At 44.1% G+C, this 24,468-nt stretch overlaps 1 protein-coding gene across 1 annotated transcript in view; it reads right to left on the reverse strand.

Moving 5' to 3' along the window:
* The window catches only part of robo2 (roundabout, axon guidance receptor, homolog 2 (Drosophila)), a 161,868-nt gene that overhangs the window by 53,819 nt on the left and 83,581 nt on the right, over positions 1–24,468 (reverse strand). Inside the window, exons 3-5 of the mRNA XM_056373705.1 lie at positions 6,612–6,769; positions 6,392–6,512; positions 5,861–5,999 (exon numbers count right to left, since the gene is read on the reverse strand). Of these exons, the coding sequence (XP_056229680.1) occupies positions 5,861–5,999; positions 6,392–6,512; positions 6,612–6,769 (418 nt within the window). The remainder of the gene's footprint in view (positions 1–5,860; positions 6,000–6,391; positions 6,513–6,611; positions 6,770–24,468) is intronic.

Consider the following 24,468-nt stretch of genomic DNA (forward strand, 5'->3'; position numbering starts at 1 on the left):
ATGTAGAAGGGCTGTGGAAAGGATGGAAGAGCCAAGTTCACCCTGCCGGACTCTCCCTCCCTTTTCAAACAGAAAAGGCACACACTGCACACACACACACACACTGCACACACACACACTGCACACACACACACTGCACACACACACACTGCACACACACACACACACACACACACACACACACACACACACACACACACACACACACACACACACACACACGGAGAACAAAGTATACAATCATCCAACACATATCCACACATGTGCAGAGTCATTCACTAAAGCAGGGAGATGAGGAGTGATGGGAATGTAAGCAAATGCCAAGTCAAAAAAGCAATTTTTTCCCCCCTGGGTTGTCAACTTGATGTGTTAGCTGCACGTAGCTGGCTGTAACTGAGATGAAAACTTTATTGGACACACTTTAAAAGCATTACATCTCACAGATCATCTTAAAGGATTTGCCTTTAAACTGTCTATCAGGAACACAGTCACCCGTGTTCCACCTTCAGACTTGTGCCAATGTACTCACATTAAGAGAATCTTATCTCATGGTTGTGTGTGTGTGTCTACACTTATCCACAAAATGACTAAACCTGAGAGGATCTTATCTGCCTGTCCTCTGTGTACATGGTGAATGGGGCCCGGCAGTAGACTGAAAGGGTGTGCACCACCAGTCAGACTCAAGATACAGTAAAGGACTAATTCCAGCCCAGTCTCTAGCCTGACTGCCCTGACACAAAGTACCCTCTCTGCTCCATTTATTTCTGACAGTCTGATCCAGTTTTACACCATCTGACTGCTACTTTACCTCATCCTGATCAAAGGAGCTGGAGTCTACCTGTCCAGGCCTTGTCACCCATGAGAGGGAATCAATTAACTGCTATTGCTTCTCATCTTCCTTCTGTAAGGCCCTTAGCCAGAGCTGCGCTCCTTCTTGGCAGCCCTCATGGCTTAGCAGGGTCAGGGCCTTCCCAACAGTCTGACTGACATCCATCACCTTATCCAACATTAATCAAAGATCAGTGTGGCAAGATTTCAAACCCTGTGGCTGGGGGGGGGGGCGCGGCAGATTCATCCTAAATTTGTCTTGTCCTCTACTCATCACCACAGCAACACTGGCAGCAGTGGAGTCTTTACTTAGTCAAAGTGGTTTGGAGCAGATGGAATGGTTGCGCTGGAAAAACGCTGCAGATCGAGCGGGAAAAAAAGAAACGGCAAAGTGCAGCTCACTGACTGATTCGTGGAAGCGCAGTTTCTCTCTCAGTGCATTCGTGTGTATGTGTGTGTGAGGAACAAAGGGTGCATAAACACTGGAAGCACTGAGAAAGTCAGAACTACAGTATTTTTTTGCAATGGTGCTAGCGAAGCAAGAAGAGGGCTGTTTCTCTATTATTCCATGAAGGTGAATGAAAAGCTCTGATACATAATGAATGATCAACTGCACATTTTTAATTAATGCTGAATCGTATTTTCTATATTCCTGCACGATGTAGTATCATACTGTTATGGATACAATCAGGGTCAATAAACCTCAAAGATAAAATATCCGCCCAACCATCCTGCTGCCGTTCCTCTCACCAGCGCCCTTACACATGCGCTCTCATAAATACCAGATGTATCCACTTATATATCAAGGGAAGTAATGGAGACAGGAACCGTAGCCTGCCGTCTTTTCATTCTGCTGAGTTGCGGAGGTGAGAAATCACTGAAACTGGATGGTCAGCATAAGAAAGGCGCTGCTGTCACACTAGCTTTAACAGCTCTCTCAAATAGAATGACCCACACACCTCTATCATAGACAAACTCACACATACACACACACACACGTGCACATGCCACAAAGGGATTGAGTGAGAAAGAGAAGCTTTTCTGCTGAATGTTGCAGGGGCTGTAGTGTGGAGGTCAACAGGGACGGGGGGGGGGGCTGCAAGACCAAAGGGGCTCTGATAAAGCACAGGAGAGGGCACAAGGGGCCAGAGCAAATGAGGAGGGAGAGGGAAAGCAAAGGAGGTGACAACTTGGGCTACACACACTGAGCTGGTAGGCAGTGGGAGATAACACACACACACACTGCCTACAGTCTTTTCACTGGGATGCACAGACTTCCATTTAGAGACGAATCTCTCTCTCCCACACTCTTCTCCTGGCTCTCTGATGTAGGAGAAGCTATCATGTAATTTCCTCAAGATTCCTCAGAGATGCTCAACAGATGGATATTAATCTGATACTGATACTGATATCTGACACTTTTACAAATAAGAAATTTGGTAAAAATTAAGTAAGCACAACTGAATATTGAGGACTTCAATTTTAGCCATATTGTGAAAGGGCTTTATAGATACAGTATGTTCTGTAAGTCTGTCTGAGTCTTCACAGTATTTTGAGATACATGCTGCTATCCAGCTGCTTTGAGACACATGCCAAAGATTTTCCCCAGGGAAGACACTATACTCCACCATCTGAATCTAATCGTATGTATATTGGTAAAAAGAGTGAAGCCCTTTTGTGCTGGATGTATTTCTCTAGGGGAGGTTGGGTGATTTTAATATTACATGTGCTGGTCAGTGATTTCAATACCGCCCCGGAGTGCATACATGTGATTTTTCTCCTCCTACCATAGCAACAATTAAAGCCCCAATTACCAACTGTTGTTCAGCACATTTATCGGTCCGCTCATAATTTAGGTCCTGTCCCACGAGACACCTTGTATTTTATTTCATTAGCTCAGCACACGGTTAGGAGTTCTGTGTGACAATGGAGAAAGTTGAAAAGGCTTTTGTGACCTGATGGAAACATGCAGTCCTATTCGGGAGCCCACATGATGAAAAAAAAAAAAAAAAAAAAAAGCCATTACAAGAGCCAGAACCTGCAAGCTCATAAAATGGGCTGATCTAATTTCAGCTACAGGTAATTATTCTGTCTTGGCTGGTCTGCCTTCCTATAACTAATTTCAAGTGTAGTGGACTACATGTATTTAACACTGTCACCTCATAGACTCCGGTCTTCTCCTTACAGGGAGGAATTCAATTTGAACTTGAGATCTTTGTCTCTATAAAAAAAAAAAAAAAAAAAACAGCTTCTGTAATTTGGCATTACTTGAAATAAAGGCTAGAAAGAAGAGTTCCCCCCTGGAATAGTAATCCTGTCCAAAGGAGAATTTGTCCACAAATAAAATTTAAGGTTAAGTACCGAATCATTAATTGGGCTATGCTCCATACTGTGCAATACAGAAAATATGAATGACAGTGCTTTACACAACTCTTATAAATAACCTGAATATTTTCAAAAATTAGAATACGGTCAAGAGTCAGTGTTTCCTTAACATACAGAGAAATATCTAAATCCCCAATCATAATTAATCCACCTATAGTAATAGTGCACCTGTTGTTCCATGACATTTTAATTTACAGTTTCCAGGTGCACACTTTGACATGTGCCAGACTGTAATTTTAATAGTTTCACAGGGATATCTCCGGGGATTGCTCATCATAATGTATAGAGAAAAAATACGGAGCTGACCTACTTTATTACACTGCGGCACTAAAGCCAGTTGACAAGTGTCCCAGAGCAGATAAGCTTGTTTGGTGATAAGATTTTTACAAACACAGGAAAATACCCACAGTGAGGTAAAAAGAGCAGCACTGTTGTCTTTGTCCTCTAAGTGAAACCATTCTTGTGCTGTCTCTATCTCCTGTTCCCTCCCACAGAGACTGAAGCCAGTGCCATCCTGGCGTGCTTTATGTCTATGTGCCAACGTGTGCGTGTGTTTGCCTGGGAGGCTGCTGGAGCCACTGAGCATATTAAAGACCTGTTTACTCAGCTGAGGCTCCATTTCCCTTCTTCCTAGTATAAAAGTTGCACACACACAAACATCAACAGAAAGACACAGTGTGTGTGTAAAGGGACCTGCAAAGACAAGTTGAAACAATTTGATGGCAAAGAAGGAATGGCCTCACTAAGTATCTTTCTTTCTACAGCTTACCATAATAATAAGGACAGTGTAACCTTTTCGGATAAAGAGCAAACAAAGACCAACCCCTTCTGCATATAAAAGTGTTTGATCTTCAGTCGTTTGTGCCTATGGAGAGGACCACTACTGATCCTGCTACAGAGGCCCACAGTGTAGTGACACAATAGCTGTGCTACAGTGGCTGTTTTTTGTTTTCTTCCCCTTTCAGAGCACTTGCCAGTTTGATAACTGGAAGCTATTCTTGCATGGGATTTCAAACAATTCCTCTGTCAGTCAGACAGTAGCCATGTTTGATGTTTATTAAGCGAGGATAAGAAGTAGAGAAAGCAGGAACAGATCGTCACTTAACAATATGAGGAGTCTTCTTTTTGGCACGCAACAAAGGCAGCAGAAAATGTCAGAATTAGAATATCGCAGTCCTCGTGCTTGCTTCCCGCTTCAAAGCAAAACTGGAGAATCAAATATAGCGAGGAAAACAAAAGTTCTCCCAACGTGATTAGAACCACTGCGATATTTATCGTTTATTAATTTTGGCAGTATCTTTTTCATGTGTTCAGTTCTTCTTCCATATCCAAATAAGGCTGAACTTCAAAGGGATGATACTGTTAGCAAGGACGCGGGCACATGACACTCATCCTACTCCATTATAAATCTGTTAATTAGTGTACAAAATGAACTCATTTCCAGAGCCAACTCCCTATCAAAGACATGAGTGAAACACTTTTATGTGTTTGCTTTGGCACAGCGCTCATGCCCCACTGCCCAGTGAACCAAATCCTTATCAGACACAAACAACCCGCCCACGCTCGGCTCTGCAGCTAGCCTTGAGAGATGTCAGGTCCGCTGAGTGTATGCTTTATGACGTGATCCAAGCCGTGTGTGACCGGCCTGCTGGCTGGGGACAGAACGCTGGTCTCTTTGAAGTCCACTCCTGACAATGACACCGCTGTTGACTGCGACTCCGGTGACGCACGGTGAAGCAACAGGCTGACACACAGGACCCAACGAGAACAGTATCGCCATATCATTTGAGGCTTTTTTTTCTTACAGGACATCAGACAGCATTCAGCTCGCAATGGAGCTAGCCCGCGTCTGTAAATTACCGACCTTTGTTGCTTTCTCTTACATCAGTCTCTGTTTTTGCCAGTATGAGTGTGTGCGTGTGTCGTGTCAGTGAGGGTACACAGTCTGAGTGGGGGTTAAATGTGTGAGGGAGGGAGTGATTATCGCCTGGTTTCGGAGGTGCCTGTGCCAAGATTTCACCTGAACAGCTGCACCTGTAAACAGACACTTGAGGGTCACGTCAGTTGCTATACCTGTCTCTTCGTATCTCCTGTCATTCTGTCTGTCTCCGCTGCCTTTTCCTGCTCCTCTTAATGTCTACTTTTCTACCCGCCTGCCCACTTACCTGTCACTCACTTTTAATTGTCGAGCTCAATATCTGTTTGTCTTCATGTCGAGCCCTTCCTTGACATGAGACACTGTCTACCCCTGTTATGGCTGTGGCAGCTGTTTTCTGGGGCACCCAGAGCTGGAGTCATTTTATCCAGAATGTGTAATGTGCGCTGTGTACAGCCTATTAGGGCTATTTATTGCCCCGTGGCAGCCAAGCCAGGTGAGAGCTGGCAGTGTGAGTTATCATTAGTTTGAAACAGTCACTCAGACTGACATCAGCTCCTTTGCATTACGTGCAGCCTGTCACAGCAGTACTACACACGCAAACACACACATACACTCTAGTATGCACAGAGAAACACACACTCAAAACTGGCTGCTCATATACTGTAACCTAGAGGAAAGAGGGGAAATAATCTTACCATTGTCTTAAGAAATTCTCTCCCCTGAAATAGTAATACATTTTTAATAAAATATTTTTTCACAGGTGCTTACCTCCCACGGGGAACATCGATATCATCTTTCCTCCAGCGCACATTGGGTTGGGGGTCTCCTTGTACCTGGCAGCGAAACTCCACTGTCTCCTCTTCCAGGACGACCTGGTTGATGGGTCTCCGGAGGAAAGTTGGTCGCTCTGCAGGACAGAAAAAGATCATTTCATTATGTCAGTTTGTGACTCTTACTAAAGAATAATTCCTTCTCTAATAACTCAATAATAATAATATTCAATAACTCGTATTCTGTTCGTTAGCAGTCTGCGATCACTTTTTTTCATTATATTCCATTCTCACCCTTTATAACTTCTTGACAACTTCATGGCTAAATATCAGTTATGATGCACAGTGCATGTATACAACTCTGTAAAAACACTTGACCTGAAAGTATTCCCACTTTTGAGCTTGACGTACATTACAGACATATTCCCATTACACAGTAACTGAGAATATGCAGTAACGTGTATGGAAGTCGCTCCGTTCCATCAATGAAGAGAAGCAATTTCAGGAGAACTGGAGAAATAAAGCGTACCAAACACTGTGACTTGTGCTGTCTCGCTGTCCCTTTCTCCGACCATGTTGGTGCCCACACAGATGTACATGCCAGCGTCGCTCTTTCTTGTGTTGGAGATCATAAGTTTCCCTCCTCGAATCTAAAGAAAAAAAAAATTTTCCATTAAATACACAGTCGACGTTGACAAATGTTCTTTCTATTCAGTCCAGTTATTAAACCAGACGGTCATGATACTCACGGTGATCCTGTCATCCTTGTCATCAATTCGCACTTTGTCCTTCTTCCAGTAGATGGTGGGTTCAGGATGGCCTCTGGGAGGAACACACTCAAGGATCGCTGGCTCTCCTGCTGCCACCACCACATCTGTAGGGTTTTGTCTGAAGTCGTCTCGCAGCACTGAGGGGAAAAAAGGAGGAAATGGTTCAGGAAGATTGCATTTTCTTCTTTTTTTTTTTTTTTTAAATGTAAATGCTTTTATGGTTAAGTTTACGATTTTTCTTTGTATGTATTACATTGCCTGTACAACACAGCGTGAATGCATGCAGCATTCATTGTGGCTATTTAAATGGGATGTGCAGCTTCATCTGACTAGGCAAGCACAAGTGAAAGCTAATTGGAGCTAATGGAGGTCCCTGTGGAGGTAGCAGAACAAACAGAGACAGAACGCCCTGAAGCCTTGTGTCATTCACATGTGAGAGCTCACAGGGGTGCAACACTGCTTCACTTTGCTGGCATGTACACACACTCAGACTTACACACAACCAGATATGCGCTAACACACAGAAAACCAGTGGGTGGTCTGATGAACAACTGCGGCCTTGTATCTAATCACCGTCAGGTAGGCCTTTCATCACAGAGATAGCCCCTCAGCCTGCATAGTGCTCAGTGACACACACACAACCGGCTCATTATCAAACAACCAAAAATGATGTCACACACACACACACACACGCGCACACACACAAGCACAGAAATGTAAGTGTACATACACAAACATACTAAACTAACTGACAAATGAAATACTTTCTTAATGGTGTATTCAGAGCAGGATGCAACATCCATACTAATGAGTGAACATACAAAATTCCTAATGCAATTAAAAAAAGGTTTAAAGGTACAAACTGGGGGTCACTCCGGTTTTCCCCGCTGTGTGTACTCAAACAGATCTTTCACCATTTGATCTACAATAAATCTAATCCATGGAGTAGCACTTTAGGAATTTCAGCTTCAGCAGCGTGTCCATCTGTGCAGAAACGAGGGACACGTGATTCCTCTGATGGATAAAAGGACTGAGCCTGTTGGATGATGTTTGAAGATGCTTGAGGAGGGCTAAATTAAGGGCAGCACCACAGGTCCTTATGTAAATTTCACGTGGCACAGGGGACAATGGAAGGGATGGCCGGGATTATAAGAGGGGATAACTCGTCCCTGCGCTCCAGGCTTCTCTCATCTCTTCATTCACTCTTCTTACCCTCTCTACAGAAAGCTGAGCAGCCATTGTCTTCTTATTTATTTATTTAGACCAAGGGGAAGCAGGGCGGAGGAATGGAGGAAGCTTTCAACCCAATTATCCTGGGAATGCGCAGGGGTACAGAGTGGGACTTCGGTGTGACATGAATTCAAATGAAACCTTTACACAGGGGTGATAGGAGAGAATATACAAGAGGTAGAAGTAGAGGTTTTCTCTTTCTCATGCAGGGCTGCCCTTTAATCTAAAGAGCTAAGGTAATTAGCCAGCTCCAGAGTGGCAGACCCCCTGGCCAGAGTGGGCATAACAGCCACCACCACTGGGTTCTGTGTATTTGCATTACAAACAGAAGTCCCGCTGCTTAAAATCATAGTCTGGTTCGGACCATACACTGCCTGTTGTTTTCAAGATCACATTGGATTTAATTGCTCCTTTCCATTCATTGCTGATAGCACCCATGGGATTTTGTCAGAATCAATTTTCTCTGAAACAGAACAGTGACAAAAGAAATACTGGTTAGGTGCATCATTACCGTGCTCGTGCCATGCCGTCTAATCTAATCTAATACTACACAGTACGTCACAGTAAATGCATCCCTACACTGCAATCTAAATAAATACCCGAAAAGTAGAACACAAAACAAAACAAAGCAAAAAAAAAAAAAAAAAAAAAAAAAAAAAACAGAGAAGCGGCACATGCTGCAGCATATAAAATACAACATACACACACTTGTTGAGGACAGGACAAACACTGGGTTACAAACGGCTACAAGCAAACAAACAGATGATACAACACTGGTCAAAGGATTATGCCCTGTGTTGGTTCAGGGCTTGCTAATACTAAGACTCTGAGCAGATACATTTACTAAGTAAATGAGGGGAGGGCCAAATCCAAATAGACTTTAGTACACTATCTAATCCTAACTACAAGGCCACTGGCCTCAAGGTCAACCTCCTACGGTTAAAGCACACACTCAACTCAAATATTCATCCCCTCAGTGTAAAGTTTGCCTTGCTCCATTACAGTATGAGTTTGTATCTCTTCTGTGGTCGCCTGCAGGCACCTCCATGGGCTACAATACACTATGTCAGCTATCATAAGGCAAGCGAGCGCTTTAATGTTAGAACCATAACATGACTGTTTTCTCTGTTAATCTGTGTGAGGTGCATTTGATACGAGTGTATCATTAAGTGGGTCTGTGTATTTGCTGAAACTGAACTCTCCACCTCTGAGGCCCTGTAGGCGTTCAGGCCCGAATCGGTCGACAGACGTGAGGTAATTGCCTTTCTATCCCCCTGAAACATTCAACTCATCTTCCACCGAAAACATCTCACCTCCCGCGGAGTTCCAGCAGGCCCCAAACTCTTCTGTCTTGCTCACTTGCTTATTAATATTTATATATTTTTACATTTACACCTCTCTGTTGGCAAGTGCTACATCTGTCAATCCGGCTGGAGGCTAAAAAGAAACCATATCTGAAAAATACTAATCTGCCTTTGCCTCTCGTATTTTATTTTATTTCATTTATTTATTTATTTCCCCCAAATATCAGAGGAGTGGGCTGATTTGAATGAAGGAGCAGCAGGCAGGGGGCAAAGCATGGCAAATTTGTAGCTACTTCAGCTGGCACTGTTTCAACACCTTGGAACTTAGAGGGGAGGGATTCAGGTTGCAACTCGCACTGTGAAACAGCCAAGGGGTTGAGATTGGAAGTCTTTGCCAAAATAAAAACACAAAAGAGACACCCACACAGTTACTTTGTAAACCAGATTGTCCTACATTGACAGATGGGGGGGGGGGGGCTGTGCCAGCAAACATTAGGGAGGTCTACATGTGTGTGTTTTAACCTGAAAAAGACAAAAAGAAAAAAAAGAAAAAAAAAAAAAACAGCCGGACGCAGATACATGACAACACAAATAGCCGGCATCATAGCAACAGAGGTGGCAGGGCAAGGACAGGATGAGAGGAGATATTTTGTACAGTGCGCCCTCTTCTCCCACCCGAGATATTACTCACTGGAGGATGACACTGCTTGTCGGTAAGATTAGTGGGGAGCCTTGACTGAAGCTTCCAGCCAGCATACTGAGATAAGTGCTGACAAACACATTCACCTACAGGAGCGTACCTAGCTTTGGTTCACAAAGGTTGCACTCGCTGCCACAACATCACAGACTGATGTCTAAAATCTAATTTTTTCCTCCGCTCTGACATTCACATCACTTTGATGGACATTGGGCACACGCACGAGAACCTACACACAAACCTGACAAACTGTGAGGCATTCGCCAAAGCTGCAGGGCTTGGTATCTTTTTGTAATACTGAAAATGTGGATGTTTGTGGTTGTTATTATTTCTCCCTCTCTATTTACTGCAGAGAAAGGCCCCTCCGTGCTTTCACAGATGCTCTCCTGAGTCAGAGGCTAAGAAACACAGAGAGAGATTACAACAGCTAGAAGCCCGGGGCCATACCCCGGCACCCAGAACCACCACCTTCTACCCACACTCTGATTAGAAAATAAACCATACACACACACGCACACACGCGCGCGCGCACACACAACACACACATATAAACAGGGAGAGTTGTAGAGAGGTAGCTCCAAGCTATAATATCATTTCATTCGAGTGCTTTTTGCGCTTCATCCGGCAGAGTGCTATTACAATACCGCCATTTTCAATTCCACCCTTAGAGAAGAGAGGCAATATATATGTCACTTGACAAAACATACCAAACCTACTCTATGTGCTGTCATTGGCGTTTTGTATTACTGTTGATGCTGAGGGCAGAAGAAGGATAATGCCTCACTATATAATATTACACTGTGAAAGGAGACGTGCCCCATTTGTCTGGATGCAAGCTTTTTCCCCGGCTCTGACTCGCTCATTTGCCCTCCCACCGGCCAGAGCTAACCTTTGCCCCCCCATCTAGATGCAGAAATTACCCCCTCAGCAGGCAGGCAAGCAGCAGGTTCACACATATCCCCTATATTCCTCCACTGAGGGGTTGCAGGTCAGACCAGAGAAACAGCTGCAAAAATATGTCCGTCTGGCGGTGCCTAAGGCTGTACCCCCTCTGAGAACCGAGTAGAGACTCTCATCATTAGCACAACTCATCACCATCTCTCTCTGTCTGGCTCATTCTCTCCCACCACCATCAGGGGTCATTCGCTGTCTTTCTTTTTCTTCCATCTCCTAAATTTCATCTTTTTTTTTTTTTTTTTCAATCCCATAGCATTGTCCCATGCGTTGCATCTTGCTCCCTCCACTTTCTTTCACGGGCTTGTCAGAGCTCTCTCTTTGCTGACTGCAGATGAGCTTGTGCAGATGAAGCCATATACATGCGCACCCGATCATTCTCCGTAGACCATGGCCGAGCCTGATATGATCTCCTCCACCACTCCCCCTATCTGCAAATCCATGGGCTCGGGGATTGTAAATAACACTGTCACTTTCACAGATAAGATGCAGGAAATATGGAAAAGAGTGAAGGTAAAGAGAATCATATGGCCGGCAGTGATATCATAGTGGGGAGAAATCACAGGTGGTGATATCATATGAAATGTGCATCTTTAATAGAGCCTTGGAGGGAATGAAAGAGACAGAGCATGTGCACTCTTGTGAGAATGCTGAGAGAAAAGAGGCAAGACATAACCCAACAGAACAGGGAATGATGAGAGGATGCCTGATCAAGGTCAAACAGAAGAGGTGGCGACGAGTACAAAGGTGCTGAATAGATGGGGCTGACTATAAATGAATGGAGTGCATTCCATCAAACTCATGCCGCATACTGTGCCTCTACCTCTCATTCAGTAGATAAGCCTAAACAAACATCCTTATTTAAACAGCAGCCCCCATTCAAAGCTCGTTTTTCAAACAGCACCCCTAATTTGGCCTAACAAGCCCCTGGGCGGCACAGTAATGACAGTGAGACCACAGTGGGCGATTCTGCTGCCCGATCCAGGAAAAATGTGTGGCGCCGCTCCTGAGAGACAATATAATTAACTCTTAATGAACCTGTTTCCTTTACACTCTTTAACAATGCCAAAACACACGCGTACATACACGTACATACAGACCACCTCGTTCAAGTGAATGGGAAAGTGGTCTCAGACTTTTGGACCCCACTGTATACACACACACACACACACACACACACACACGCACACACACACACACACACATACACACACACACACACACACACACATACACACACACACACACATACACACACACACACACACACGCACAATTCAATTTAGCCTAATCCATGCTTTATGGTAATGTATAGCTCATTAAAATGTTGGTTAAAAACTCATTAAAATTCACTTGAAGAAGTAATGGCTTCATTACAGTAATATGCTGAAAAGCAAAGAAAAAGACAAGTAAGGACAAGGAGAAGAAAGACAGCAGAGAGCGACAGCTTTCTAATCACTTAATTGTTTCTAAAATGGAATACATTTGCATAATAAATAGCGATGTGCTGTATCCTCCTTCTATCTTTTCCTATTCTCATAGCACTCTGTAATTAACAGGCACTACAATTAAAGATGCATTTTGCCCAAAAATGATTTTGGTGGCCATTCCAGCTTTCATTCTGTTTTCTTGTTTATGGTCATGAATGCGTTGGGGGGGCTTGGCAGATGCATACAGTGTGCTGAAACTGGAGCTGGCTGATACTGACAAACAATGTGCCCATGGGTCTTTGTGCCTGCTCAGATAAGGCATGATGTTGTGCTGATGCTTGTGCTCAGTCCAGAATGGACACTTGGCAGCCGGAAGGGGGAGTAAGACGTGAAGGAAGGAGAGGCAGACGGGAGGGACAGCACAGACACGAGGCAGCGCAGACAGAGGTAGTGAGGCATCATGATAGAGCAGGTGGGGCTGCTTCCTGCATCGGGTAAAGGAAGAGGGGCAGAGGAAGGAGAGTGAGAGGAAGGAGACAGGAGGAGGTAGTGCACTCAGGCAGACAGGCAAATGCCTCCTGTTAATGTCTTCTCTCTGAGAAATTAGTCTCCTATTGCATCGGTCCTATCTGAACGTGATAGATCATATTGTACAGAAGATGCTGGAGGATTATGATTAAGAGAGAGAGAGAGAGAGAGAGAGGGAGAGAGAGAGTAATAGTGCTAAGCGAGGGAATGGCTGAGTAGGCATGGTGAGAGCTGAATCATATGCTGTATTTTGGAACATTCAGAAGAGCAGACTCCCTACATCTTGCTATGACTGGATGTATTGATTTTCATCAAAAATAAAATTCTGTAACAGGTTGGTCATGGCCATGGTTTCCTATTTGCCCAGGATATAAATTTAACTCAGTCTCAAATGCCTGAGGAGACTCAGGCAGAGAAACATCACTTTGCATCAGCACTGTGTAACACGTCAGAAGCATAGGTCTTTCATTAACTCTGACTTTTTGGTTATGAGTTACCAAACAATTGGACGCTAATGCAGCCCTCAACCTTCTATTTATTATGTCTGGGAGAACCCACAGGTCTTAGAATGGAAAATGAAAGACATAGTCACTGAACTTTTCCCTGACGAGTAAACACATCTGCCATCTTGTTCTCTTCTTAATATCTCATTATTTCTCATCCTCACCATCTCTTTCTGTCAACTTATGGTTAATATGTATAACCCCCAACAGTTTTCTCATGTAGCTATGCAGGTGTAACAGATGTCACAAATCCAGCTGTGACAGTGTCACACCAGAGGAGTAACTTGAAAATGGGAACAATGCTAAAAGATAGAAGAAAAGAAAAAAGTCTGAAATACAGTCTGTAGGCGTGTGTGCATGTGTTTGTGTGTGTGTGTGTGTGTGTGTGTGGTGTGTGTGTGTGGTGTGTGTGTGTCTTCAGTATATTTGTGTGGGCTCTGGCCTAATGACATTGAGGTAGTGACCTTCCACAGGGAAAGATAATCCCCTGAATGCTGCTGAACTGTGTCCAGGCTGAGAGAACGGGGCTTGATTCTCTCAGAGGCTACACACACACACGCACACGCACATACGCACACACAGATGCTGAGTCGTTTATCCAGTGTGGCACACTTAGACAGGCATCTCTGGTGAAAATGAAACCCATGCAGCCTTGTTCTGCAGTCCACTGTTGGAATCTTCATATAATCTTTAATAGCTCCCACCTCTCTCTTTTTTTTTTTTTTTTCTTCTCTTTTTAAACACCAGCCTATTTGCTTCCGTGTCTATTTTATTGTTTTGGTCTATAATTGGATTGGCAGTAACCGCGGGCAGAGCGCCGTTAGGAGCTTGTAAAAGGTGTCACTCTGCAATGGCGGCCCCGTTTTAATTAAGCTCTCGGCTGGAGTTGAGCAGCTTTTATCTAGCTTAGTCTGATGAGCCCCGAGTGCAAGTGTGCTCCACACCGTGCTGCAGGACAAGCAGGAGGAGGAAAGGAGGTGTTCACAACAGCTGTACATAGCCCAGTTTACTGTATTCAGCTTTCCTCCCAAGACACCAATCTACATGCCTGGACCACAAAGATACTGGGAGACATCCTAAAAAATTCAGTGCGTCCGTGCGTGTCTGTGTGTTTGCGTGTGTGTGTGTGTCTCCTTGTGCTCATTGTGACAGAGCCCCACCCATCAGTGGTGTGCAGTCATGTGTTGAGCCAGACGCCACAACATGGCAGCAGCAAATGGGCACACACACACATACACACACGCATCTAAACAAACGCAAGAGCAGAGCAATCTCACACACTGCTGCTGTAAAGTCGGAACTAATCCTGCTTTACTGTCCGGCTGCCTGTGTGTGTTTGTGTGCGTATGCGAATCTGCATGTGAGGCTGATGCTGTAGGCAGTGTTGTACGTGGCATAATGATTAGAGAGGTGTTCATCACAGCCCTTCCTCGCCTGTCCCCCCCCCCACCTCCCCAATCCTCCTAATGGCCTCCTCAGATCATCTTTCCTTCAATCAATACCGCCTGAAAGGAAGAATCCCACACCTAAGGACACTTTGTTCCCCACTGTAGATCACAGGTGACACATTTTCCATACCAGGAATCATCCGGTGGCTCTGGACCAGAACCTTATAGAGGACTTTGAACCAGTTCTGATATCCATCAAATATAAAGGTCTGGCCATTTTCTACGTGGGTGGCTTGGGCAGGGGGGGATACAGTTAGATTTGTGCGCAGAGGATGGCTGAGGTCTGTCAGTGTGAACAGAAAGAAAGAAAACTGATAAGGCAGGTTTTAAATCACATGGAGCCTAGATGCAGAGACATTTAAAGAGATTTATTGATCACTTTATAGATCTTAACTCTTGAGGAAGAGCAAAAATTAAACTGGATGCGGAGATGACCTTTACAACAGCCCCACCCATGGAGAGAGAGATTTTTTTTTTCTATCCATCTCCATGTCCCAGGGCGTATATATGTGAGCTGTTTATGACTGAAGAGGAGGAAGCAATTCACAGTTTAGTCGGAAATGCGCATCTGAAAAATTCCTCTCAGTACAACCAGCACTACTATCATCCTGGAGATGTGTTATATACTTTATGTGTGTCTGCGGAAGCATGATTGAATGCGGCACATAATATCTAAATACTTGGAATAAATTGTTGCAGTGATGCTGCCTGCTCAGCAAATCACTGCTACATTAGGCTCACCTAAGTACCACACACTCATACACATACAAATTACAATTTCAAGTGTCTGTGCTGCAGAGTCTGTCAGTTTGTATGGAAAGCAGTTGCCCCGCACACGGCAGAGCAATGCACCAACAGCACTAATGGCGAACTGATCACTCCATACTGTACTGAAATAGCAGTTACACGCATATGCAGTCCATTACATTCCTCCGATAAAAAAAACAACAAAAAACAAAACTGCAATGCACACACAGAAGATTTACCGTATAGCTGATTCACGTGTTTGTGTATTTACATGTGATGCAACAGAAGTCAGGGTGTGTGCTGACGTGCTTTGACATTAACTAGCTTAGCAGAGCATTTATATGATTTACGGAAGCTATGGCCTCTCTGGCGTCATTCTGTGGAAGAGGTCTGCATCTTCAGAGAATCTGCATGACAGTCCGGTTGCTTATTTTACAATCCAATTCATGTTAATTATATTACAGAGGAGTAATTGTGTTAGTTCCATCTGTAATCAGCTTACTGCCTCAGTGCAGCTGGATATACCTGTACACCAGGCTTATGTAACCTGTGTGCTAATGGGGGGGGATTTCATTCATTTCAGGGCATGGAGTAAAACCCAGAATACTCACCCAGGTAATCTGGCCTGCTGGAACCACCAGTCTGTATGTAATAACCCGTGTGTGTGTGTGTGTGCGCACGCGGATGTGTGTGCATGTGTGTGCGCGTGTGTGTGTGTGTGTGTGTGTGTGCAATGCAGAGTCAATCCATGCTCATATTATCATGCAAATGGCAAACAATCTGAAACACACCACTGGCTGCCATGCTCAGGATCAGTGCAGAGCGCTGTGTCTAAACCATTCCTGTTTTGCCCCTCAGCCCTCCCCCCTTTTATTTATTTATTTATTTATTTTTTATAAACCTCTCCATTTCTGTCCTCTTGGTTTATCCCAACCCTTTTAAATTTTCTCAGGCACCACATCAAAAAGGCAGATTAAACAGTACTGTTTCATACTATGTCAGTACTACAAACTTGTCCAATAGATATCTGTAGGCTGGAGATGTGAGGTTAATCATTTAGGCAAAGGAACAAAGTTAATGAGGCAACTTCTAATCCGATGCTATTTGGAGTTCTGTCAACAGTATTGACTGCACTGCAGATGGGATAAGATATCGTTGGAGGGCACCGATGACCTACATAGCAAGGACAAGACAGTGGCTCAACAGCAGCACAGCACAGTGATCCCATGGCTCTCCGGGGCACAGATTCTGCAGCAAAGACACTGTATGCGTGTTTGTGCGTAAGCTCTGTGTGTGTGTGTGTACGTGTGTGCACGTGTGTGCATGGTGAAGCATTTTCACTTCCACCCACACAGTGTCCTTTATCTTTACAGTCCACAGCTTTCATATCACACAGTAGGAGAATCCAGTTTGCGACCAGCTATATACTACTATTACCACTAGCTGCTGTGCAACACACAATCAATACTGATTTCATCTGGCAATTAGCTAATAATTCAATGAGCTAGAACTACTGAGCCAGAACTGCTAAAGATAGAAGGTGGGAAGGGGGTGGAGTGGGAATGTTGACGACGCTCATGAGCGTTTGATACTAAAGCTGTGTGCATGTGTCTTGTAAGAGTGAGGAGATAAAATCAGGTGTTATTCTGTAGTGTGTTTCACCCACAGAGAACACGGAGGACATTAAGGGAGACTGGCTGATAATAAGCAACAAGGCTTTACTACTCTCCCATGATTGAGATTTAAATTCAACCACTTCATGTCTAAAGTCTAGACAGTCATTGGAAATCTATAATTGAAGTAATATTGGTAACGCTTTAAAGGTTATTACAAGTTCATAGTTTTTCAGAATTAAGAAGTAATTCCTAATCACTTCTAATAAGAAGACAGATGGATAGACAGCGTTCAATTTGTACACATCCAATTAATTCATTCCAATTGATTGCAAGATAAGTTGTCGTTTAGTCGATGGACAGCTGAAAATTAAAAAATACAAAACTTATCCACAGGCAATTATATGCAATTCAACACATATTGACAACTGAGTTTCCAATAATAATATTGACTTGAGTTTAAATGGAGATTTCAAGGTTTTCCGTATAATTACTTCCACATTACATAGTTCTTCCTCAGAAATCATTAAGAAATTACAGGCACATAAGATTCATTTTTCGCAAAATATCTTATTTTGTGCATCTCAAAATACATAGCACATTATTCATAACAGGGACTATAACAAAACTGATTGAAAACGATTAAATCTAATGCTTGGATCAAAACTGTCTATTTTTTGCCATTTAAGATTGAAGGCACTTTTTTTTTTTTTCTTTGATTAATTCCAGGTCCTTGAAAGGTCACTGTGATTCAGTGACATTTGAAATCGTCATGTCTAACCCCAGAAAGCGGGGCGTTGGGGAGCCATTAGGGGGGACTTCTTTAGTTGGGGTGGACATTTAGTGTGGCTGCAGACACCACTTGAGCTGTTTCTTGTCTCTGCTGGAATCCCTGATTGCACACACACACACTGCACTCTCAGATCAGTGGGGGTGGTTGACACACATATCTATGATACAGGCGCACACGTGTAAACACTAACTCACGCACACACCGATGCTGTAAACCCCCCGTATGTCTGAACACAGAAACAACAAGACGCGCTGTCCCCTGGGTAATGAAGGAGCACTGTGAGACCGCGGTTGCTGTAAAACCCAATTAGTGTGTGTGGTTTTATCAGTTCTCTCAGTTAGGGCTACACATACAGATAACAGCTTCCATAAGATGGTGATTTGCCTGTCTGGTGGTCTGCCCCCTGCTGGACTCACACAGCCAAGCAGGTACATGTGGAGCATGGGAGGATAGATTACTGTGATCAGGTATTCTGTGTTAATGTGTCAGTCTTCATCAAAATAAATGAGTGTAAAATCACTGTGTGTTTGGCAAAGGCTAATTCATATGGCAATACATAAAAACAGAGGCAAAGCTTTCCCCCAATAATCGACGACCCACTACACAACAAGAACCATATGTTGTATGTGTGGAACTCTCAACAAACATAATCCCGCAGTGAGATCTCAGGTGATGTAAGAAAATCACCTCTGTCTGTATCACACGTAATTAAATAAAGATCACGGCCGCTTCCCCGTCTCCGCTCAGCACGTCTCAGAGCTGGATTTCTTGCCTTCAAATGACTGTAGCTGAAGAATGAAGCGGTGGCTGACAGCGTCACAACACCAGCCTTATCTTTGTCTTCAAACACCTCCATCTCCCACAGCCACATAAAAGAGCAGAACAGAGAGGTGGCAATCGCAGCCGCCGTGCTGTGCAACCCTCTGCTCCACCGCAGCCGTCAAATGAGCTACTTCTGTATTCATGTGCCGCATCACTCAGGGCTCTTTGATGGCACAGATCACTGTCAAGATGCCGAGGCTCTCACCGAACACACTGTATGGCTGGGAAGTGTAAAAACGTAGGATTCTGTATTCGGTGGGAATGCACAAAAAGAAAAGCTTGTGTGCACGTGTGCCCTGTATGAACGTGTCTGTGAGGAAGACTGTGTGACACTGATTTAGACAATTTGATTAGCATTGATCAGCTAATCATTTTCAATTTGCATTAGCATTATTGAATATTAAATGTCATTTAAATGACTTTTCTTCCAATATTATTGACTAGACCGACGCCGACGCCCCTGCTCAATAAGAGTCAAGAACTAAGTAGCAATCCAGTCAAGAGACAGAGAATGAGACAGAGAGAGAGAGAGAGAGAGAGAGTGGGAGAAACAGAGTGAAGTGTTTTTTCACCATCTTTCATTATTCAGCCTCAAGCCATGAATAACTGAATAATAGAGTGCATGATAGCGGCAATGGAGGTAGTTCATATGTGGGGGGGATACATAACAAGCCACAAGAAAGCATCCTCTAAAAGAGGTCTTTAAATGAAGAGATAGGAGCTGCACTCATGCGTGACTGTATCCTCTGCGTCCATTTCAGCACAGACCCCCCCCTCTAAAAAAAAAAAAAAAAAAAAAAAAAGATGCTTAAAATGTCTACTACCTCTAAACTGTGTCTTAGATTAACGAACCAAGATAGTTCGGTCACTGGGAGAACCGATGCTATTATAGCTACTACGAATGGCCAGTGTCCAGTCTAGCCTTCGAGAAGTCACCCACACACACTGCCCCTGCTCCCTGGACTCCTACTGAATTAAATATGAGGGCAGGAGGGGAGGGGCGGAGAAACGGGAGAGGGGGGGGAGATAAGACCGGATGGGGCAGAGAGCCTCTGTATAGCAGAAAGGTGACATGTGAGCGCTCTGCTGAGGGAAGGGACCTCTGACCTCACCGTGCCACAGTGACAACTAGCACTTAGCATTCTCCCCAGGAGTCTGATCTCACCAGGTAATCGTTGCGTGGTTTACATCAACATGACCCCCTCGGCATTGTGCTACTGACAAACATGCTGAAACAAATAACACGTGTGTATTTGCTTTGTCACATCATAGTACAAACACCCTTTCCCGGTTAAAAACCTGTCATTAACACAGATAATTCATGGCCACTCTTCCCCAGAGTACTCAGATGATTGAAGTCGATCAACTAATTTGAGAAAAAAAAAAAAAAATAGCAGTTTAAAATTGCCTTTTCGAAATCATCCACTGATTACCATAATCACTTCATGGCTGACAATACTTTGTAAATGTGTGTGCTATTAATGCCAGCAATTACGGAGGCTAAATGCAAATAGGCTGCCGGTGTGGACGCACCCATCGATCTGAGCAGATAAAGCACAAACAGATTCAATCTTTCAGTTTGCCATTGTAGAGTGAACCCTCCTGCTCACTTCATCATTATCCTCTATGAGTTTTGTCCAAGCAATTGAGGAGGAAAACTCTGCTCGCATTTCTACTCTACACACTGAAAATGGGTCCTAGACCAATTTATAGAGGTAATTTTACTGTGAAAATGGATTCATTCTGAGTTCACAGTGAATGCCTTCTTGAAATGTGATGGCTGCTCTACTCTACACCACTCCAGCATTTGCCTCTAGACTGTGCCTCAGGCTGTAGATCACTCTCCCGTGAACCCTCACTTCACTGTCAGGCCAGCAAATTTCACCTTCATTAATAGCAGCCACTCATGTCTGACTTAAATTAACGTACAGGCTATCAATTAGCTCGGCCAAGGCCAGGCGTAGTGTACTCAAGGGGAAAGGAGGAAGGCATCCTGGATAGATGCTGGACAGCGAAGACAGATGATACTCTGTCTCTACCATTCTCTCATTACACCTTTTTTTTTCTCCTCCTTTCCCCTTTTCTGCTTTATTTCTCCCTCATTATCTTCACCTGTCCTACTACAGTGGTTTCTTCTTTGCTCCAGTATTTCATCTTCGTTTGGACAAAATGCATTCCTCTTTTTCAATCAGACTAGCTTTCTTTTAATCGCTCAGAAGAGATCCAAACAGCAGGCAGCTGCTTGCCACGAACAGAAACAATTTGCAGGACAAAATGTCCAAACACTGCATGGCTCTTCTCATTCATATCAGTGTTTGTTTTCCCACACCGTTCTGGAACAGGTCAAGAGTAAGAGGTTCATTTGTATGGGTGTCATTGCCAAATCACACATTCATACACAAACAACCTTCTCACCTCATGATACCGTACAAAATCATTTTCTGCATAAACCTAATATGTTTTTCTCTGGATTATTCATGCAGCCATCCATCTTTCCATCTACCCCTTTTTCCTTGATGAGTTAATTTCTCTCCCATTGGCTGTTGTCTGCATGACCCTGACGACCCAGGAGAATCTCCTAACAGGCTCCTCTTGCCCATCAGGATTGATCGGCCAACAGCACCCTGTCGTATGCGATCAATACATCATTCCTTCAGTAACGAGGCCCTGCTCGCTTGCCGCCTCTTCCTTCCCTGCATCGCTTTACTTCCATTTTATTATTATTTCTCACAGCGGATCGATGCAGGCAAACAGGCCCACTGTAAACCACACCACAATTAGAGCAGCGTCTAATCTTCTTGTTCACTCCATCTCCTTCACAACAGCCAGCGAATAAAACACAAATGATAATGAAATCTAATGGGATTCTGTGGAATTAAATCAGTTAAACAATGAAGAGAGCCCAGCCACAGTTCTGAACCAATAAAGATACTGACAGATGTATATACCAGTCAATATCTTATATGCACATAGGCTTAACAAGCCAGAATCTTCTCTTCATGGAGATGGATCATTTGGACTGGCAGCTTTCATCAGGTAGACGTGAAAGACACGCCACGCACAAAAAATACAAAATATAATAAAATAATACAAAAATAATACTCTATTGTTGCTAAACACAGAAGCCTGTGCACACACACATTCACATATATGTCTCCACATTAGAGTAAGTGATGATACACTCTAGTGAACACAGTTGAAATTTTAGATCTATTTTCATCCCATTAAGTCCCTGCAGAATAAAATTACAGTTCCAATATTGAGCGCACATGCTTTGTGGTAAGATAATTTAATAACGAACTCTAGCCTTAATTAGGCTAATTTTGTTAGGGGAAGCTCTAATGACATACTTAATGCACAGATGTCAGCATTTTCCCAAGAACTATAATGACATCATATTTCTTTGTTTTTCTCCACCACACGTAGGAGTTTCCAAAAGCGAGGGTAAAACTGCCAGTGACTATGAGAGAACTGATTTCTGCGATGTCACTGCATTAGCAGCTGGTTTACAGAGACAAAAATAGATATAGGGCTAATTTAATCATTGAATTATAGATTTAACACGCTTGTGTAGTTTGGCCTGGGTTTGAGGGTAGGCCTGTCTAAGAGCGGCACTGGTGATGCGAGGAAAGCTGTCTGCTCGGTGCAGGCGGCGTGCAGGGCAGCAGTGTGGAACTGCTGGAGTAATTAGCGAATCGGGCCCCCAGCTCCCTGTGAAGTCCGGCCTTTGAAGGAGGGAGCTCAGACCGATCAGCGGCCCCTCTGATGTATGTTTGTGAATCTTTCAACGGTGTGAGAGCTGCTAACGAGGCCTCATCTATTACCATTTGAGATGTAATTAGCGTCGTCGGAGGAATGGAGTAGGGCCAAGTCAGAGTGGCTTAATCTGGGCTCTGTGTGCCTCGGTGTCCCACAGGGCAGCAACAGCAGGAGGATGAAGTGAGCGAGTGGAAGGAGACTCCCTGGAGAGGAGACAGGGCCTCAGTAGCCCTGACACATAGGCTAACCAGACACACAGCCACCACACTGGAGCACAAGGGCGCAACAAGGCTGGCAGCACTAGGCTCTTTGTTGGAGAAGAAAGGGGGCCTCAAAACAACCATATGCACATGTTTCGCATCCCCAATCAATCTGATAAAGTGCCTGTGCTTACTGGTCAAAGTTTCAGATTTTTAAAAGACAAACCAAAATATAGAAAGAAAAAAAGATTGACCTTTTTTTCTTGGGGAGGGGTGGTGGGTCTTTAAGTCATATCTAGAGTTAGTATTGCCTGTAATGTGTGATGGTGTTGCTTTCACAGCAACGAAGGATTCAGATAACCTCCACACTCCAGAGGGTCAGTGAGATGACAGTCTTTCTCTCCCTTTTTTATCTGTCACAACACACCCTGCACTCCCAAATTAAATATAGTCTCCACTGTTCATGACCTTCCATGTGTGTGCGTGTGCTGTGCCAAAATGGGAGGGTCTGAATTGACAGATTAGCGGGGATTCTAAGTGGCGGCCAATCTTTGCCTCCCAGGTCACAGCGCGGTCAGGTCAGGTGTGACTCTTGCTCTGTTAACTGTTTTAGTTGACCTTTTAACCCCTTAGGGTTCAGTTGCCTGAGCCCATGGGCATCTGGAGGGGCCATCAGGGTCATGATTGTTTTCGCTGAACATCAAAAGTGATTTAGTGGAAACTAATGAGCCATTAGTCTTCATCAGGACTCGCTCTACAAACGTACCACCAACACATCACAAGCTAGAGGTATTAAATGCTACATGCTGGAGACACCTGCTACACACACCTCTTTGTTTTCAGTCGGTCTGTCTAAACACATAACTCTGACATGACTAAAACCCACTGACAGCTGGTGAAAACCTAAGAGACCAAAACATGGACGTGGTGTAGCGCAGTCACCTCTCCGGAGAGCGGTGGTGTGACTGCGGCGGAGAGTGGCGATTTTACTCAGTAGACAGTAATCTGTGTCAGGCCAAGACACTTTTTCGTCCCTCCGCCTAGCGCTCCCTCTGCCGAGTACCTAGTTGTTGAACTAGGGCGTCAGGCAGGGCTGCTTGCATCAGTATGCAGCATGGAGATGGTGAATCAATGGAGCCTGGAGGACTTTCCACCCTCTCTCTCTGTCGCAGCCCCACTATTAATGAGCAGGAACCCGGGCCTGTCCGCTCCCCTCGTGGCCACGCGCTAAATTACCAGCCGTGAATCAACACAGCATTTATGGGCAACCGCAAATTAAAGTGGCTAAATCTGCAAGGACAACCAGACCTTGTATAAACGAGAGGATCACAGGGTAGGCCGAGAATGGGACCTGAGGAATCCAATAACTGGATAAATTAACAGAGAAAAAAGATTGAGTATATAAGGAAAAGTGGCTTCCTCCAGTTCTCAATGGACATATTTGGTTTGGTGTGACTGTTAGGATCAATGGTAGGCTCGTATACATGCCAGGCCAAGTACCTGGCTATGCATTTATTCTCAGAACATAAAAAAAAAACAAAACAAAAAAAAAACAAGCCAGAAATAAAAAGAGAAAAAGAAGAGATAGAGTAATATTATAAATGAGAGGCATGGTAAAATAATAAATAGGTAAACAAACAGTAAACCTGAAGGGGAAAGGCTTTTAAACATTTAAGCGCAGCGGCGGGAGATGCCGCAGGATGACCTGTAATGGGAGAGAGGGGGAAGCGGAGGAGTGGTAAAAGCCTGATAAAATAAGAGACTATAACCTCACTCCACTTAGCCGTCAGACAAAGAGATGCTTTAGG

The sequence above is a fragment of the Seriola aureovittata genome, chromosome 4, assembly GCF_021018895.1.
Source record: "Seriola aureovittata isolate HTS-2021-v1 ecotype China chromosome 4, ASM2101889v1, whole genome shotgun sequence".
Lineage (NCBI taxonomy): Eukaryota > Metazoa > Chordata > Actinopteri > Carangiformes > Carangidae > Seriola > Seriola aureovittata.